The sequence below is a fragment of the Podarcis tiliguerta genome (assembly GCF_965153285.1).
Source record: "Podarcis tiliguerta genome assembly, chromosome: 4".
NCBI lineage: Eukaryota > Metazoa > Chordata > Lepidosauria > Squamata > Lacertidae > Podarcis > Podarcis tiliguerta.
This window is the reverse complement of record NC_139537.1, coordinates 33429521-33448190: the sequence shown is the minus strand read 5'-3', so window position 1 is coordinate 33448190 and position 18670 is coordinate 33429521. Positions and strand designations below refer to the sequence as shown.

At 43.5% G+C, this 18670-nt stretch overlaps 2 protein-coding genes across 2 annotated transcripts in view; one reads left to right on the top strand and one right to left on the bottom strand.

The window, feature by feature from the left end:
• The window catches only part of RPL24 (ribosomal protein L24), a 191202-nt gene that overhangs the window by 152417 nt on the left and 20115 nt on the right, over positions 1 to 18670 (top strand). The gene's annotated exons all lie outside the window — the stretch shown is intronic.
• NXPE3 (neurexophilin and PC-esterase domain family member 3) lies at positions 986 to 14602 on the bottom strand. Its single transcript, XM_083438390.1, has 8 exons — positions 14461 to 14602; positions 10755 to 10934; positions 10234 to 10351; positions 8921 to 9143; positions 6342 to 7093; positions 5275 to 5348; positions 3700 to 3906; positions 986 to 1666 (listed from the first exon to the last, which is right to left on the bottom strand). Exons 4-8 carry the CDS (start codon positions 9011 to 9013, stop codon positions 1065 to 1067), a joined length of 1728 nt encoding a protein of 575 aa, XP_083294516.1. The 5' UTR covers positions 9014 to 9143; positions 10234 to 10351; positions 10755 to 10934; positions 14461 to 14602; the 3' UTR covers positions 986 to 1064.

Here is an 18670-nt window from a genome sequence, read left to right as displayed (position 1 = left end):
CATTTCAGAGGCTGCCTGTGTACATAGCCTAAATCAAACAATCTATGTAGGGCAGCATTGTGTGACTTGAAGCAGTTCTCTCTTAAGGTCTCAGGAAAGGTTTTCTTCCAGCTCTGCTATGTGAGAAAAACTCTGCTGGAGCTAGCCAAATGGCCATTTAGTTCATCACCCTGTTCTCACAGTGGCCAACCAGTTTGTTGTTTTCCTGTTTTTAGCAGGTCCATATATATATATATATATATATATATATATATATATATATATATACACACACACACACACACACACACCTGTAAGTTGCCTTGAGTCCCATCAGGGGTATGAATAAATTTATAACAATAGTAATACAGGGAGACCCACAAGCTAGACATTCACGGCATTCTTTTAACCAGTATATCTGAAGGAGCGTCTCCACCCCTATCATTTTACCCGGACACTGAGGTCCAGCACCGAGGGCCTTTTGGCAGTTCCCTCACTGAGAGAAGCCAAGTTACAGGGAACCAGGCAGAGGGCCTTCTCGGTAGTGGCGCCCTCCCTGTGGAATGCCCTCCACCAGATGTCAAAGAGAACAACAACTACCAGGAAGCCGCCCAGAGTTGCTGGGGAAGCCCAGCCAGATGGGCGGGGTATAAATAATAATATATTATTATTATTATTATTATTATTATTATTATTATTATTAAAATGTTGACAACTGAACCTGGAATTTTCAGTATCTCGAACATGTGCTCTGGCATTGTGCTGTGGCCTCTCTCCCTAGCTCCAAGCTGAAGGAGGCAGGTGCTGCTGCTGCGAATACTTTCATTATCTTACCAGATGGTGGCAGAACATTTATTGTAGTGAGAATGGCAAGTGGAGTTGTGGACACCTTCATTCTCAGGTGTGCATTGTAAAGAGGTATCCACACATATAGTCTTACTTTTTAAAAAATTAAAACAACCAGTCCCCAGACATTCCGTGTGTGAATTATGTATGCTACAGTGCAGGCTTGGAGAATCAGATGCAGGTTAGGGGCACCCCAAATCAGCAACAAACAACTAGTGCAGAACGTGTCCGTAAGTGAACTACAGAAACAGAGACCACAATTGATTATGGATTCCTTTTACGAGGCTGTAGTGCGTTTCCACCGGACACACAAAAGACAAGAAAGCATCTAACTGGTTTTTGACAATAACATCTTCTGGGTGCAATTTGTGTGGCAAATGGTGTGCCAGTGACATCTCCCAAGCGTCCACAAAGTGCACTCCAATTCCTGAGAACATCTTCCTCATGATTGTGTCAAGCTGATACGAATACCAGTCGCTGTTGAAAAGGCTGACCTCCGGCCCGAGCTCCTGAACGTTGGCGGTTTTGATGACTATCCGTGTCTTGGGACTCCGATCCAGAAGCCGTACGATGGACTTGCGAATGTTCCTCAGTCTCCTGATGTACACTTCTACGGGGAAAGTGCTGAAGTGAGACCAAATGGTTATGGCTATCACAGTGTTCCTCCCGCCTACAATGCGATTCAGTTCGTTGGCAATGTAATGCAGCTCACTGCTAAAGACGGTGGAGAAGCGAATAGGGGGCCCGTGGCAGCGGAAGTTTAGTAGGATGTTATGCACCGAGTCCACAGCCATGAAGGGCCCAACATTTTTAGGACTGCCAAGGTTTAATTCCACGAGATCTGAAACAAACAAGCAAGCAAACAAAAAAGAATTGCTGAGTGACTGCCTGTTGCAACTCTCTGCAAAGGAAAACAATACAGTGGTACCTCGGGTTACATACGCTTCAGGTTACAGTCTCCACTAACCCAGAAATATTACCTCGGGTTAAGAACTTTGCTTCAGGATGAGAACAGAAATCGTGCTCCGGTGGCGCAGCGGCAGCAGGAGGCCCCATTAGCTAAAGTGGTGCTTCAGGTTAAGAACAGTTTCAGGTTAAGAACAGACCTCCAGAACGAATTAAATACTTAACCCAAGGTACCACTGTAATTGTTAGGGTCCTCTGTATAACATTCACAAAGGATGGGGGGGGGGGAGCAAACACACAAGAGTTTTCATGAGTATCAATTCCAACCATTTCAACTGGCACAGCTTGGAGGATCAATATGAAGCCAGGAAGAAGCATCAGGGTCAAATGCTTCTCCTCTTACCCATCCCAGTGCACTTTGGCAATAAGATAATGCCTTGTATTGAGTCAGAATTGCCCTAATGTCAGCTAATAAAACCAAGAAAATAAGCAAGGTGTGAGGAAGGAGAAAAGGGCCGCATGGAGCAGTGTTCAGCCCGACTCGCTCCCAGCTTCATGAAGCCTGCAGTAATGAACTGGGCCCATATCTTAAAACAGTGTTTGACAAATATACTCAATTAGAAACGTCTTCGTTGCAGAAGGGAAAGTTTGTTTTATAATTGAACCATCTAAACAGGTATCCCTTATTTGGCCCTATACTCAGGGTTGCTGCCTCTCTTTTGTTCCCCTTATTTAATCTGCCACCAAATCATTACCTTTTCTTGCTCTACACTGTTTCTAAACATCTACTCCTTCCTTTCGCTACAACACAAAATCACTTACTGTTCATCCCCCACCTTTGTTACCACCTCTTTCCTCCTGCCTTTCCTGCGCTACTTCTGAGCTATCCTATCTCTGTCTACAACTCTGCAACCAAGATAATTTGACTTCTTTTCTTGTCAATCGAACCCAGAGCACAACGTTTTGCTGGAGCACAATGTTTTGCTGCCTGAGGAAAAAGGACAAAATGGCACATGCAAGCACTCGCCACCCGGTCAATGTATAAAAAAACTGATTGGACTTGCAAGTGAATCTTTCTTCAAAACTGGCAACAGGATTGCATCCTCCATTCTACCTGAAGCAGCAGCTTACTTTAGGGGCCCAAGACAGGCTTACAGAGTTCTGTTCTCTCAGAGGGGAGCAACTGGGGGCTCATGAGGAATAGCCGACAACTACCCCAGCAACTGCTGCCTGTGGCAGGTGCCTGACTTTGCCTAATGGTAGAGTTGCCCTGCTCAGGTCATCCAATTCCCCTTCTTCCAAATCCAACGCTGTTATCCCATCGCTGTCTACATCCTTAACAAACGACTCCTTCAGAAAGCTTTCCATGCCCTTGCATCACCTCTCAACTTCTCCTTTGCAAATCACACACAAGGAGACACGCATATTCCCTATTAGATCATCCGGTAATGTTGCAGAACTCTATTCTTTTCCATCACTGCTCAAAAATCCATCTCTTCTATAAGGCATTTGGCTCAATCCTGGGTTCCTCACTACCAGTGCAGGTCTAAATGTGTGTATTTGCACATGTCCATCCTATTATTACTGCTTCTCCTATTTTTTTTTTCTTTTCTTTAGCGATAGCTCTCCCATCACTATTAAGAGATGCAGTGAGAAAGAGAAGGGCACTTTATTTTCTTAAAAGAACCATTTTGGTGAGGAAGGGGTGAGGCTTGAAAGGGTAATCCTGAAGCACATGAAAAGGCCATTCTTAACCAACTCTTAGGGTGACGCAGAATTAGAGAGATTTAAAGTAAATGCCAAAACTTTGCAGTTCTGGCTCTTCCAAATCCCAGAAACACAATCAGCGAAATTAAAATCAGTTACAAAGTGATGACCGAAATCCCACAAGAGTACAAGCATTAACGTTTTCTCATATTTCTGTATATATATCTGAAACACCTGCAAAGGCAAGGCAAAAATAGTGACCTGGAACAAATGTTGTCAGATATTCAAACCACTGCCTGATTGTAGAGTCTCCAAACAAGTGGATAAGTTTCCCTTGTAAACATTCGGTAATATCTGATGACTTGTTAAAATGCCGAATCCACTGTGTTCTTGCTCGCCATTCATCTTCATAATAGTAACCAGAAGGAAACACATCAGGGCTTTGAGATCTTTCCAGATTGTCCATCTCTGAAAGAGAATTTTGAATTACTAGTTAGAAATGAAAATTCATGTGTTATAATTATATGAGTAAATCAAATAGGAGCATAACATCAAGCCTGCTAAAATGCTGGTAATTAAGTTCATTAAGTTTGAAAACATTTAATAACTGAGATTTAATAAGCACACTGTACTAAGTTTCCATAGTTTGCAAAGCAATCAATGACATTCACGTTGGTAGACAAATCCTTTTATCTGCAGGTGAATCCCCCAACAAAATTTCAGAGACCCAAGGCTTTTCCAAGCATGTGTGTGTGCAAGAGAGAGAATAAGCTGTTATTACTTGCCTATCATGGAGACTCTAGATATCTTTCTTCAAGCAAGTATTTTTGTTGTAGGTAGATTGCATTTCCTCGGCAATCAATGGCCACAGTCGAATGGAAACTTAAAGCACACAACACTCACTTTTCTGTTTGATTGTGATCGATATTTTGTTGCTAGGATAATTCAGTATTCCTTTCCACCTGCATGCCCAATGCAAATCATGGTTGTGGGGAGTGAAAAGGCAACTACAGTGGTACCTTGGTTCACAAACTTAATCCATTCTGGAAGTCTGTTCTTAAACCTAAACTGTTCTTAAACCAAGGTGCGCTTTCCCTAATGAGGCCTCCCGCCACCGGTGCCCTTCCACCATTTGGATTCTGTTCTTAGACTGAGGTAAAGTTCTCAAATCGGGACACTATTTCCGGTTTTGTAGAGTTTGTAAATCGAATCGTTCTTAAACCGGACTGTTCTTAAACCGAGGTACCACTGTACTGGCTCATACCCATGGAGACCATTTGTGAGGAGCTACATACTTTCCTCATGACCGGTACCATTTTGTGACTTTTTACAAAAAAATTACATAGGAGCACCACAAAAGCACGGGAACTTAACATGACGTCTGAGCAAATCCATATGACTGGCTGAGTTGGTGTTTATCTAATTTAATTTGTGAGGCACTAAGTGCTTTCGTTTAACAATGTTGTCAATAATGTATGCTTGGCAGTCCTTGGTTCAAAACTCATTTCAGCCACAAAGTCATGATTCACTCAGCCTCCTCATCAGCAGTGTAAGGGTAACAATACAGACCTACAGAACAGGATTGTTGGAAGAATTACCAAGATAATGTACAGGAAGCACTTTTCACTCTAAAGTGATTTGTTACTGCCGCTAATAAAAATTCTCCCACAGCTTCTGATCAGCAATACAATGCCACACTGAATCAAACTGTCACTTGCCGGATGCATTCGCAGTTTCCTCTGATTAAATCTAACATGTGCAAAAGACTTTTGTGGTGTAAAATAAATTAAGGCTTTTTGTGGTTTGAAACAAAGTCTTTCAAATGTTTAACTTTACCTGCATGCCTTAAGGGCCTTACGAGTACAGTATCAGGGCCACTGGAGGATATTGGCACTTTGATATTCACATCACTAAATAAACAAAAACAAAACAAAATTCAGTGATAAAAAGTCACATTTGCCTAAGGTCAAATACCCAAGGCCAAACTGGTACATCACTGTCATAGTTATAACACGCCTCTTTTGATTTTAGCTCTGCATGTCAATGTAGATTCCCCAGCTATTATTAGTTCAGGCACACAGTGTCCCCAGAAGTCTCTTATTTGCAAGTGGGTGGGTGTATGTGGACTACAAAGCAGAATACAGGGACCCCTCCCCCCTCTCCAGTCCCTTTCCCTATTCCTCAAACTTCAGCTTATTACTCTTTGAGGAACACAGGTGGTGAATTACAGGTTAGTGAAATGTGTTATTGAATTTAATGTGACTGCTTTTTAAAAACAAAACAAAAAAAGGGAGGCATTCAGGACTGGGGTCATGGAAGGCTAGGAGGGAGAGTTTAACCATTTCCCATCTTGCTGTGGTCTTGACAAAAAATCCCCCACCCAGGTTTTTAAAAGCTGCTATTTACACTTGGAGGGAAGCTCCAACTGGTATAAATGGAATCTTCCCTCCTGATGCAAAAGGGAGGATTGCAGCAAGAGGGTGAAACAGGTATAATTCCTCTCCCTGCTTGTTGTGGACCTGATCCCAACTTGGCTTTTTAAAAAACAAGTTCTGGCACATTAAATTACCGCAGTCGACATATGTAGGAAATCCCTACATAGAGATGCACATCCACAGTCAAAAGAAGGCTTAACTGTGCCATTAATATACCAATGGTAACTCTTCTCTGCAAAATGTATTTATTACTAGGGGTTATGGCCAGAACATATACGGTCATGGCTCCGTTTTTTAATGTTTCAGCTCCTGAATACCAAAAACCCGGAAGTAAACCCGGAACCCAAACGTCCGACGCGGAAAACTATGGACCTTTCCTCAACAATACAAGTAATTTAAAATGAAATGAAAATATCAGAGAACCAAGATAAAACAGTCCCAAACAGTGGGGTATGAGAGAGCATGTACCTTTGGAAAAGGCGACTCTCTTCTGAGGTCAGAAGGCCCTTTTGATACCCCCCTTTGTAATGGCTGATCCTCGTGGCGCAAGAGAGCTTTCTTGGCTTGTAGCAAAACCATGGCTCACCAGTGTAAAGATCCGTAAAGTTACACACCGGCATATCTCCTGGCAAACAGACATTGCACACAGTCGTTTCTGAAATTCTCCCTGATTTGAAGAGGCTTTTGAAATAGACCCTGTCTGGTCTCTCTTCTCGTAAACGCTGAAGTACTTGGATCCCTTCGCTAGGGTGGACCAGCGCCACAGATACTGTGACCTCCCCTGGCCAGAGTAGAGTGAAAAAAACTCTGTAAGATCCATTCTGGTAATCTACAACTCTTCCTGTGGCTCCAGCCTTCAGGTGAGCAGAGTGGATTCTTGTCTGAAGGTAGTCCCCACCGTAACGCTTTGGCTTGCCTTCATAGTCTTTCATGTGGACCAGCACCTCCAGCTGATCACCAACCTTGAAATGTGTACGGGTGTTCAGTATCACAAAGTTGCTATGGGAGGGGTCAGTGCTCCTCACAAATGGGGTTTTGTCCTCCGGAGGTTTGGGCCACTGTATAGCAGCAAATAAGGACTCCTCTTCCCCTTGTTCTCTCTTGGACAAGATTTGGCGCTCATAACCACAGTATAGCTTTCTGGGTATTTTAGTCATCTGTAACAATGGCTGTTGGTCATCATCTTCTACCAACCACTTTAAACCTGCTTCGTTCAGATTCTGCAAAAGAAGGAAGCTATTAGAAGCAGGCCTATTCACAGCACAAATAAAGAGATTTGAAGTGTTCTTTCTAACAGAGTTTATATACCACTTATGGGCTACACAAGCGGTTTGCAGCCAACGAAAAGCATGATAAGAAAGATCCCCAGAACAGCAAAATGTAACAAGCTTCCTCATACAGAGAGTCAGACCCTTGAGCTGTCAAGCTCAGCATGGTGTACAGTGACTGACAGCAGGGCTGGAGTATTTCAGATCAGGAGGTATTTCCCAGCCGTACCTGGAGCTGCTGTGGACTGAATTTGGGACCTTCTGAATGCAGAGAGTTCCCATTAAACTGCAAGAATACATAGGGTTGCATGATGCAGATGTGCATGAGAAAGTGTTCCGTTGTGATGCCCTGGAATGTCCTGCCTTTCATAGGCGCCTGGCAGGCAACCATGTTGGCTATAGTATGGTGTCAATTTAAAACCTGGCTTTTTACTTAGGCATTTGGGCATGTTCAGGGCAGTTCAGTATCTGACCTGTTTGTTGGCATTATTGAAGATTTTACGCTGAACATGGTTATTATGGGTTGTATTCTGTGTTAGTCCTACATAAAGAAGACACATTGCAATTAATGTATGTGAATTGCTTAGGTTCATTAAAATTCAGTAGGTTTACTCTGAGTAAAATTTAGGGATACTTCCCTTATGTTTTTGTGACTTTGGGTGTTCAAGAATTCCTTTATTATTGTATACTAACCAACACAGAGGAGTTAATAAATATTTTAATAAATAAAAAATAGTGTAGAAAGTTCTGCCCAAGATGAGGCTCTAATACAGTAGAATTTTCAAATGGAAGCAATACTGGGAGTTCAGCTGGGTGGTTTTTTAATGATAATAAAACTCTGCACGAGATGCTTGTTTTAACTATTTGTAAGTCTTTTTTAAAAAAACAAAAACAGGAGGGGCCCTCCTTCAGACAAGAAGGCCCCAACTCATTTAGGGCTTTTAAAAGTTAAGGGCAAGATATTGAACTGACAAAGTGGCATATAAGCAACCAGTGCAAACCCTTCAGAATCAACATACTGTAATAGGATTTCACCTGGTTAAATCAGTGAAGACCCTGACAGTTGTATTTCACATAAGCTGCAGCTTCAAAACCATCCCCAAGCAAATTTCCCATGGAAGGTGACTAGCACACAGATTACATGGCTATCTATCACTGTCCAGGAATGGCTGTGGCTGGCGAAACAGCTGGAACTCCAAGCCACTGAGGCCACCAGAGCCTCTGGTGATAAAGCTGGATCAATGTATTTTTTTTTAAGAAGTGGACTAATATTATATTTGAAAATCACTGATGCCTGGGGCAATCCCAGCAACAATAAATACTACCGCACTTTGCCATGCATTTCCCAGTGATATGTTGCACATGTTGGTTGCACATGCAAGTCAGTTTGTGCTGCTGCCTATGTACGAGAGTTTAAAGGACAGCGCTCTACTACAGACAGGTGTACAAATTAAGGTATGAAAGAGCACATTCCTAAATGAACACATTCCAGGTTTTTTTGGATATAGGTCTAAATCCTTCTTCCATCTTTTAACACAGGGCTGAGGACACACACACACACACACACCCGCTGAGGGCCACATTCCTGTCATACACATTCCTCCCACCCTATCCCCACCCTTCCATGCTATTTTATTGGTATGCCCTTTTCACGATGTACCTAAGAAGCAAATACGGTGCAGTCACATGTATATAATCTGGCATGGGGAAAGTTCTGGTGAACAGGAAGAATGCTGCCCAACTTACTTGCCCTGCCCCGGAGGGAGGTGAGTCACTCACCTCTAATTCATAAAAGTTGTGTAGTAAAGCCAGAATCGCCAACACTGCCAGAATGAGGCACAAAATCTGTATTTTGGAAAAATTGGGCCACATGATCCCTTCATCTCTCTCTCACCCACGTAAGATGCTGCCATGTTGCCCATATCCCACAGGCGCCAGTGTCATTGTTACTCAGTATTACACAGGAAATCTCATCCGGTGGTTTCTGCTGCATTTCCTCTTCCTGCAAATGCATTTTTAAAAGCTTCCAGTTAGATCTTAAAATACATCTAAAGTAATAAAAAATGGGTTTCCCACATGACAGTCAGGAGCGTTAGAAGCATAAATCAAGCAATTAAAAAAAAAGAACTGGAAAGAAAAAAAGATAATGGCATGGCAAATCCTCATTATATCTCAGCTGAGGCAGAACGGCTGTTTAGCATTAAAGATACCTTTTCAATGTTGCTTTTGGCTACACTAATAGTAAAACAAACAGATAATAAGTCTTGCACCAGAATTTGTAACCAATCCCCAGTGAAATTCATTCATTTACCTGAATGGATTTTTTTCAGAGTACAGCCGTCCTGAGAACAATACCAGATTAAGGGCCTCTCCATTCTACCCTGTGGTGCCTTTGTCTATGACAGAGGTGGGATATTTCTTCTCTAGAAAGCCACCAATTCAGCAAGTGGTTTACAGTATACGGACATAATACCAGAAGACCTATTTTTATTTCTTCCTTTTCTTCACTCTTTTCATAGTTTTCCCTCAGCCCAATGCCTATTATTTCAAGCTCCCTCTACACCTCAGCCTTCTTCTCATCCTTCTTGCCTGCATTTCCCAAATGCCTGACATCCCCATTTCTTCTTTTCCACCTCCCTGCTGATAGCTTCTCTTGTCCTTAAGCCCTATGTGAAGATGTGTTAAGACTCAAACTAACATTTCACTTCCCTTTCTGTAGCTAAACAGGCAATAAACTAATTGCTGAGTTTGCCAGAGCAGTTAGAATATCTGTGAGCATTCTAGAACGTAAGTACAGCTCAGCTAATGGATGGCCAATTTTTAGCCTTTCAGCATCACTTTGAAATCTCCTGTTTTAAGAAAGCTGCATGAATTTCAAGATCCTAGATTTAATTTAGGAAACATCCTAATGCTAAACTGAATTATTCCTTTTCCTCTCTCGGTTCTTTCTGAACACTACAGTTGGTATTGCAGCCCAACACATACAATATACTGCTAGCTGGGCAATATAGAATCTACTCAGCGGAAGATGGTTGTGAAATTCTATTTAAGAATACACTTAAATAAACAAATTAAAAGAGAGAGAGACTTACTCTGAATAAACTTTGCAGTTTTAAGAATCGGTCGGTGCTTGCATTATACGGCACTGAATATTTAACAACGATCATCCGAAGGCTGCTGCTTCCATTGACCTTTGCCTTCTTTCAGGGTCTGTAAATTGATTCAATTATTCCTGTTTATGCTCCAGAAAACTATTCCAGGCACACATTATGAAACAAGCTGCATTTTGTGAACTATTCCAGTAAGGATGGGTTTCTGTTAATGTGCTTTCACTTCACTCCATTATGTAAGAGAATGAATTCTAATTAGCTAGCGAATCCTAATAATACAGTAAGCACTTACAAAATTAATGCTATGAAGCAGAACATGGCCACACAGATACATATTTAAAAATAATCCGTGCTCCTGCAGTGCAGAGACCACGTGTTAATCATTGCACAGATTATATAAAGGGATTACAGAGATCATATGAAATTCTGAAAGATGACTCCACATTATAAGGGGGAACACATGCTTGAGAATAGATTAATAAGAGTAAAAGGGGGAATCCTACTGTTTTATTTGTATGAATAAACAAGCTGCAAGGTCCAAGAAGGGTGGTCATTTCAGATCCAGGCACTCTTGGTTATAGAGATGTGTTCAGACTGCTGTGCAAGAACAAAAACAAAGGTAGCCAGGAGCAGCACGACACTACAGCTGTTCCATCTGCAGCTGGCTTTCCTCTTCTTCCCTCCTGCAAAACACATAATGCCTTGCTTAAGATATATGTCAAATAGTGCAAGGCCAGTCTGTATTAAAGACCACTTAGCGGAATCTTTCCACAGGGGCCTCCTGCACTCAGACAACATGACCTACTTTCTACTATCATCGAGAGGCAGATAGGGTTTTCACTGTGGCAAAACCCTTTTATTGGAACATGCTCCCTCCTCTGCCACCACCCTTTAAAACATGTCTGGTTTATTTAGAGCAGTGGTTTCTACATACGAACAGCCTGCGCCCCACACGAACATTTATTAGGACGGCTCACTTACTTTTTTCTTCTGCCTGTTGTAGCAATTGTAATGCACTGTGTTAGATGTTCTGTTGTTTTTAATTGCATTTTTACAAATCACAAATAGCCAGGAGCATCTAACTGCCAGCCACAGTTTGTGAACCCCAGATTTGGAGCCAATCAGTGAACCTAACTTTCCCATGGGTGGGTTTCAAATTAGCAAGTGATACTAAACACTCCACCCTCAAAGGCCTCAAAGCAAAATTCCAATTCTCAAAGTGCTTGTTTGAGGGGTGGAGGGGAAGAAGCCAAGACTTTTCCTTGGAGGCGGATTCAGAAATATCCAACTTTCTACATCCCCTTGGACGTAGTCTAGGCTAGTAACTGTATGTGGATTTTCATATTCTACCACGGTTCTGATCTAGCTGTGTGTGAATACTGAGAACCACATACAGATACTGTCTTATGGCTACTCCATGGAGTAATCCCACTGACTACTTAGGTTCATAAATTTCCATGGATCCAATGGATACAACCATTAGTAACTTTCTAAGTTCCAACCAGCAAACTACCACCAGTACAGAACTAGCAGAGAGAATTTAAAAACAATCTTTTCAGCGGGTTTCTTTTCTGAATTGCCTATAGTTTTGGATGCCTTTAACTCTGTGCAAATCCAAATGGGATAGTTCTGCATGTTCAATAACAACTCTGCATGCCTAAAATGCCAGTTAAATTAGCAGTCTGAAGAACGAGGCTGAAGCTAGAAAGAGCCCCATATAAAGAGTTTGGAGTGGGGTCCTCAGACCTTCTCTTGGGATATAGCATTCTAAGAGCTCTATCTAAATGCAGTTCCTAATTTGGAGTAGAAATAAATAATTAGGATCTGCTAGCAGCAAAAAACAACAACTCTTCAGTGAACCCCAAAGCTACAGATTCTAGTCAGAATTTGCAAGATCCAGTGTAAAAAGGGGTGGCCAAACCTACCCAGGCCAGCAGGTTTGTGAAAACAAGTTCAAATGATGCCATAGCTGGACCCCACATGCTTTACTATTCTTACTCAGATACTATAGGTTCTTCATCATAGGTTCTATTCAATCACCGTAAGCCATAAACTATGGCTTACCATGACATGCAAAGACAGTATGTGCCAGCTATGAAAAACGGAATTTCCCTGCGAGAGATCATTAGCAAAGGGATCAAAAACAGAACTGCAAATATCATAATGCCTTTATCCAAATCTATGGTGCGACCGCACTTGGAATACCATTTACAGTTCTGGTTGCTGTATTTCAAAAAAAGAGATACTGCAGAATTTTAAAAGATGCAGCCAAACTGATAAGGGAGTAGAGCGAGTGGGAAAAGGGTATGGTAGAGTAGGGTATGGGACATAATAAAGGTGTAGAAAATTACTCAAGGTATGGAGATAGTGGATAAACATGATGTTTTCTCCCTTTCTTATAATACTAGAATCTGGGATCATCCAATGAAGCTTAAAAGTGAGGGATTCCGGACAGCCAAAAAGAAGTACTGAAGCACACACACAGTTATACCATGGCATTCACTACCACAAGATCTGGTGATGGCCCCTAGTTTAGGTGGTTTTAAATGGGCTGGACAAACTCATGAAAGCTATCAGCAACTCCTCACCATCATAGCTATACTACCTCCACATGGGTGGCGCTGTGGTCTAAACTACTGAGCCTCTTGGGCTTGCTGATCAGGAGGTTGGTAGTTTGAATCCCCACGACAGGATGAGCTCCCATTGCTCAGTCCCAGCTCCTGCCAACCTAGCAGTTTGAAAGCACACCAGTGCAAGTAAATAGGTACCGCTGCAGCAGGAAGGTAAACATCGTTTCTGTGCGCTCTGGCACTCATCACCGTGTCCAGTTGTGCCAGAAGAAGTTTAGTCAGGCTGGCCACATGACCCGAAAAGCTGTCTGTGGACAAACGCCAGCTCCCTCGGCCTGAAAGCCACACCCCATAGTCGCCTTTGACTGGACTTAACCATCCAGGGGTCCTTTACCACCTTTGTTTTTTTACTACCTCCAGCACCAGAGACACCATGGCTTTGAATACTAATTGCTGTGGGAAGACAGCTATTGCCCTCATACTCTGCTTGGTGAGCCTCTCATAGGCATCTGAGTGACAGCTGTGGGAAAGAGATGTTGGGCTAGATTCTCTCAGAGTCTTCCCTAGTCAGAATTTAGCTGCAGAAGAAGCTGAAATAAAATGAAGAGTACCACTGCCCCCCAAATCTTTAGAATCCTCTTTACAATCTTTGTGTATCCACCTGGGGACATTCAAAAAACATGGTCTGCAACAAGGATATACATACCCTCTGTATCCACCCCACCACCAGAGCCTTATGGGTTACAGCTGCTAGGAGGGGGTAGCACAGCGGAAGAGCTAAAGACCCCAGGACCACAAGTTCAGAGCCCCCAAAAGGCCTACATGAAAGGGCAAAACAGAAAGGTGTGAGTGGATCCAATAAGAGATTCCCAAGGAAGGTGCCCTAGGCCTAGACCATTCAAGAACTTGTGAAGGAATAGATCAAATTCCAGAAGCTGTACAAAAAATCCTTTGTGTGTCAACAAGATCTAAAACAGAAAAGGTGAACTCAGGGGAAAGACAGAACCTGCAGCCATATATATTGCTGAACCTGCCGTTATCAGGTTCAAATCCCAGCTCAGCCATGAAGCTTTAGCCAAGTCACTGCATCAATTCCTTTCCTTCTTCATTTTAATGCATTGCAAGTTCCTACTATTTTAGATGTTATCTGGAAATGTCAGCAAGACAATAACAAGGGAGGGGGAGGGAAGCACTATCTTGCAGGAATGACGTGAGGATTAAAAAAAAAAAAGATGATCTATTTGCTATATAAAGCTGACACCTTGGGATAGGGCTATAAAGCTTTCAATAAATCCTAACGCTGCAGCCCGACTAACGGTCCCGCCCGAAGTGATAAAGTGTCTCTTTCCCTTCCCGCGCCGCTGGGCCGAATATGTTACAACGACGGTGGACCCAAGCTTCTCCAATGCAGGGACTACCTTCCCCTCCAAGCTCAGTCAGCGAGCAGAAACCGACCCTCCTTAGCAAGCGAAGGAACCCCTCGGAGAGCACACGCAGAGCGCTCTTCCCTCGTGAAATGAAGAGCCCCGAGCAAGAGGGGCTTCGGGGTCACAGCAGGTCTGAGTCCTTCGCGACACCCCCCCCCCATCCCCAAATAGGAAAAGCCTCCTGCGCCGGGGCGACTCGGCTCCCCACTCACCAGGGCCCTCGTGCCTCGCGGCGACCCAGCCCCTCCGACCCTCCTGAGCGACGGGAGGCGACTGCGAGGGAAGCCTCCCCTCCCGCGTCGCCCACCTCCTCTTTCGGGTGCTCAGCAGCTGCCCATTGGCTGCCCTCCGCTCGGAGGAGGGTTCGGCGGGCGAGACCACCGCGGAAAGGGGAATTCCTCACGAAGCGCCGGCGCCGCCTCCGCCCGCTGCTTCGCGGGGGTCGCTTGCAGATAGCGGCGCGCTCCCCTCCTCGCGCTCGGGAGGAAAGTCGTCCGCCCAGCCCCGACCGCGGCGGGCGGCGAGGTTCCTTCTGCTACTTGGTGCGTTGGACACCTGCCCGCCTTGCCTCGGCTCCTGTGCGCGCGCAGGGAGACTGGCATCTGGCGAGCAGCATCGTCTCTTATCTTTGCTGCATCCTCGCTGTGCGGGGCAGTGCACTCCCCGCACTGCGGTCTGGCCTCGGCGCCTGTCTCCTGCCTGGCCTGCTGCGGTTCTTTCGCACCCCGCTCGCTGCGTTGCTTTGCTCCTGCAGGGCAAGGGCCTGGGGCTCGGTGTGGGTTGGTTTTATGGGAGAATCTGGGGCGGGGTCCCTTCGACGCCGTCAGGTCACTAGGAAGCAACGTGACGAGCGGAAATCGCTCGCAATTTGGGAGCAGCGAAGCGAAGTGCGCTAAGCACACTCCCCGTTAGAATTAAATTACCGTAAATGTACGAGACTGCTGCTTCCTGTAATTTAAAAGCGCTGTTAAAATTGAATTGTATTTTAATCGGATTATATTTGCCCAGAGTTTGGCTAGAGTAGCCGGTTACAAAAGGAGAGTAATCGTTATTCCTAGAATCACATTGTAGAGTTGGAAGACAAATTGGAGTGGATCTGGAGCAGATTTTTGAGGCTGCACAGAGAGCTTGCAAGGGTGGGGAATTGTTCCATTGTCTTAGCATCTGTCTCTTGCATTAGTGGAACAGCAGCTTGGATACAACCTTTATTCGTTTTAGAGCAGTGTTTGACCACGTGCTCTCAAGATTGCAGGCTTGTAACCAATGCTGTACTGTACAAGCAGAGTTCCATAGCATGGCTTCAACCTTCCTCTCCTCGCTTGCCCCCAAAGGGTCCCCCAACACAATGGAATAGATTTTGGAGGATGTCTGTTGTACAAGTGGAGCAGCAGAGGTGGATATAACCTACTTTGTTTCTAACTACTGACTGACCTATGATTACCAATAGGCCATATTCTCAGATTCTCTCCTTCACCAGTTGTAGCTTCCTTTCTGCTGCTGTGCATCACAATTCCCTTTTCCTCCTTTAGGTAAAGGTACCCCTGCCCATACGGGCCAGTCTTGACAGACTCTAGGGTTGTGCGCCCATCTCACTTAAGAGGCCGGGGGCCAGCGCTGTCCGGAGACACTTCCGGGTCACGTGGCCAGCGTGACATCGCTGCTCTGGCGAGCCGGCACCAGCGCAGAACGCCGTTTACCTTCCCGCTATAAAGCGGTACCTATTTATCTACTTGCACTTAAGGGTGCTTTCGAACTGCTAGGTTGGCAGGCGCTGGGACCGAAAGACGGGAGCTCACCCCGCCGCGGGGATTCGAACCGCCAACCATGCGATCGGCAAGTCCTAGGCGCTGAGGTTTTACCCACAGTGCCACCCGCATCCCTACTTTCCTCCTTTACAATTATGTTAATTCACAAGAAAACAGAAGCAGCTGCAGAACTAGAAAAAAGTTGCTCTTCCTGTTTCATCTCCCATTTCTCAATCTGACATCCTGCAACAAACACCACACTGACATAACCAGCCTCACAATTATGTGAACCAGCTAATGCAAAGATGGCATTTGACTTTATTAAAGTTTAACTCAGGCTTTTACATATTTGACAGCTGATCATATAAATGTAACACATCTTTTAAGGATGCAGTGATAGAAAAGGAACCAGATTGTTGTGTAAATTTGAGTACTATTGATGGGAAGTTTTGCTTCTGCCTAGAATGTTGGGAAGTTTTGTTTCTGCCTAGAATGTTCAGTTCATATTAAGTTCATGGAACATTGTACCCTGATCTGTTCTTAATGCATGGTTGACCACATCTACGGAATGTGATAGTTATGTTCCTTTAAGTCTTGCTATATCAATCATTAGTAATTGTTTAATAATCACGCTTGTCCAATTCTGTGTTCCCTTTCCCAACCTTTAATCTATTGATGATTAATGCCTATATGCAGCCCTTGCATTGTATTTGTGTTATCCAATCAGCAACAAGCACATACATGGCAATGCTGTAATATTCAATAAAAGGGACTCCCCGAGACATGCTCGGTCGATGCCTCCCGTATGACACTTGTCACTCGTCTGTCGTTTATTTCAACCCAACATACTTTTAACACTTACTCTTCCTTCCCCATGACAAAACAAGAAGTTTTGTGATCCTATTTAGTCTACATAATGCCACAATTTTTCTGCATATATATATCTATATATCTATATATATATATAGATATTCCAAAAGACACATAACCCTGCAGACCAGTCCCCCTCCCCAAATGCTCATAATTAGCTTTTATGCTCTATGTAAGCAAAACACTAGTATAAATTGTTCAGTATGACAAAGCTCAGAAAGTTTACACACTGATATATACTGTGAATGTCTTTACATGCTAAAAGCATTTTCATTGTTACATGTCGACATCAACATACAAGCAAAATTAAATCTAAATGTATTGAATACAGTTAACTGAAAAGTGTTTGTGCATATGATTTTCAAGCTCCACTGCCATAGATAAACTATCAGAATTCTGAGGATTCTATGAAAATGTGATTTTCTGTGGCATCAGCTCTTACAAAATGTACCTTACATTTTGCACCTACAAAATGTATTGTCTTCCTCAGGATGCTTTTGAACAGCCTGTTGCAACCAAGTCTGGTCAGGCATTTCACCAGATTACAAGCAGAGAAAGAGTTCTCATGCTTCAAGCTGGACACAGCCAACCCATTTCACTGTCAATGAGACCGTTAGATTGCATCCAGACAATATTCCATTGTAGCATGAAAGCACTCCAGTGTAACTATTAGGCAGCCAGTGAGGCACTTGTCAATGTCATGACACAGGCCAGACTTTAGTAAGTGATCAAAATAGCTTTGGGCAGCAACCAGTGCTGTCCATGTGCAAGCAGAACGGACTTCAACCCATTATGAGGTGGGGCTTACTTTTGTCTCTCTTCCCCCCTGCAGCCCCCCCCCAACCTGCTCCAGAGGTTTGGAGGTCCTCCGGGATAGATCAGGTGGGCATAGGAGAAGAGAAAGCTGTATTTTACAGGCGAAGTCTGCTGAAGCGGCATTTGATTTCACCTTTGCTTTTCAGATACATGCTTTGTTAATTTAACATTCTCTTTGGAGAGAGATGGGGGTCATTCCAGCACATCTCATGGAGTTTTTTTTGGACATAGCAGGAAATAGTTTAAAAGTTCTAGGTATACTGCAATGTTCTGTGAGAATTTTTACTTAACTGGGCCAAGGTTGCAACACTCCAAGCTTCTAAAGTGTTGAGTCATTCAACACTTGCAGCTTTCTAATGGAAGACAGATTTCATTAAGCCAGCTGGAAGGCATATGCGCTTTATTCCTTTATTCATTATAATATGCAGATATTATAATTCACAAAGATAGTTTAAAATGTTCAAAATTAAGCTAACTGATTTCAAAGGGCAAAGTTCAAGTGTATGCTTAAATTTTTCCCATTAAAACTAAGGGGACCTAAAATACATAACTTATCTGAATTGTGCCTCGTGTTTTTAGACCTCTCTCTCTCTCTCTCTTGCACAGAACAGGCATTTAGCCAATTAACTACTTGCCTGCAGCCCTTCTTAAGTGATGCCTTGGTCCTGTGCCTATAATCAAAACAGACAATATAAATTCCTATGGGGGGGGGAGTTATAAAATGAAAAGCAGTTATGTGGCTGTGATGTCAGTTCAAGACCCCTTAAGCAAATGCTCAAATGAAATCTATTAGATCTTACATTGCGTATCACTCCATTCTTGCATTCTAAAATACATGATGGTTCACCTTGAAGTGATAGGCATTCACTTTTATAAAATTTCCATCCATATGTACGTGGCAAAATAATTCCTCCATTTTTGAAGTTGACACATCATTTTTCAGACAGCCTATAGCAGGAGTGGCATACTGGAGCCTGACCTCACCCACGGG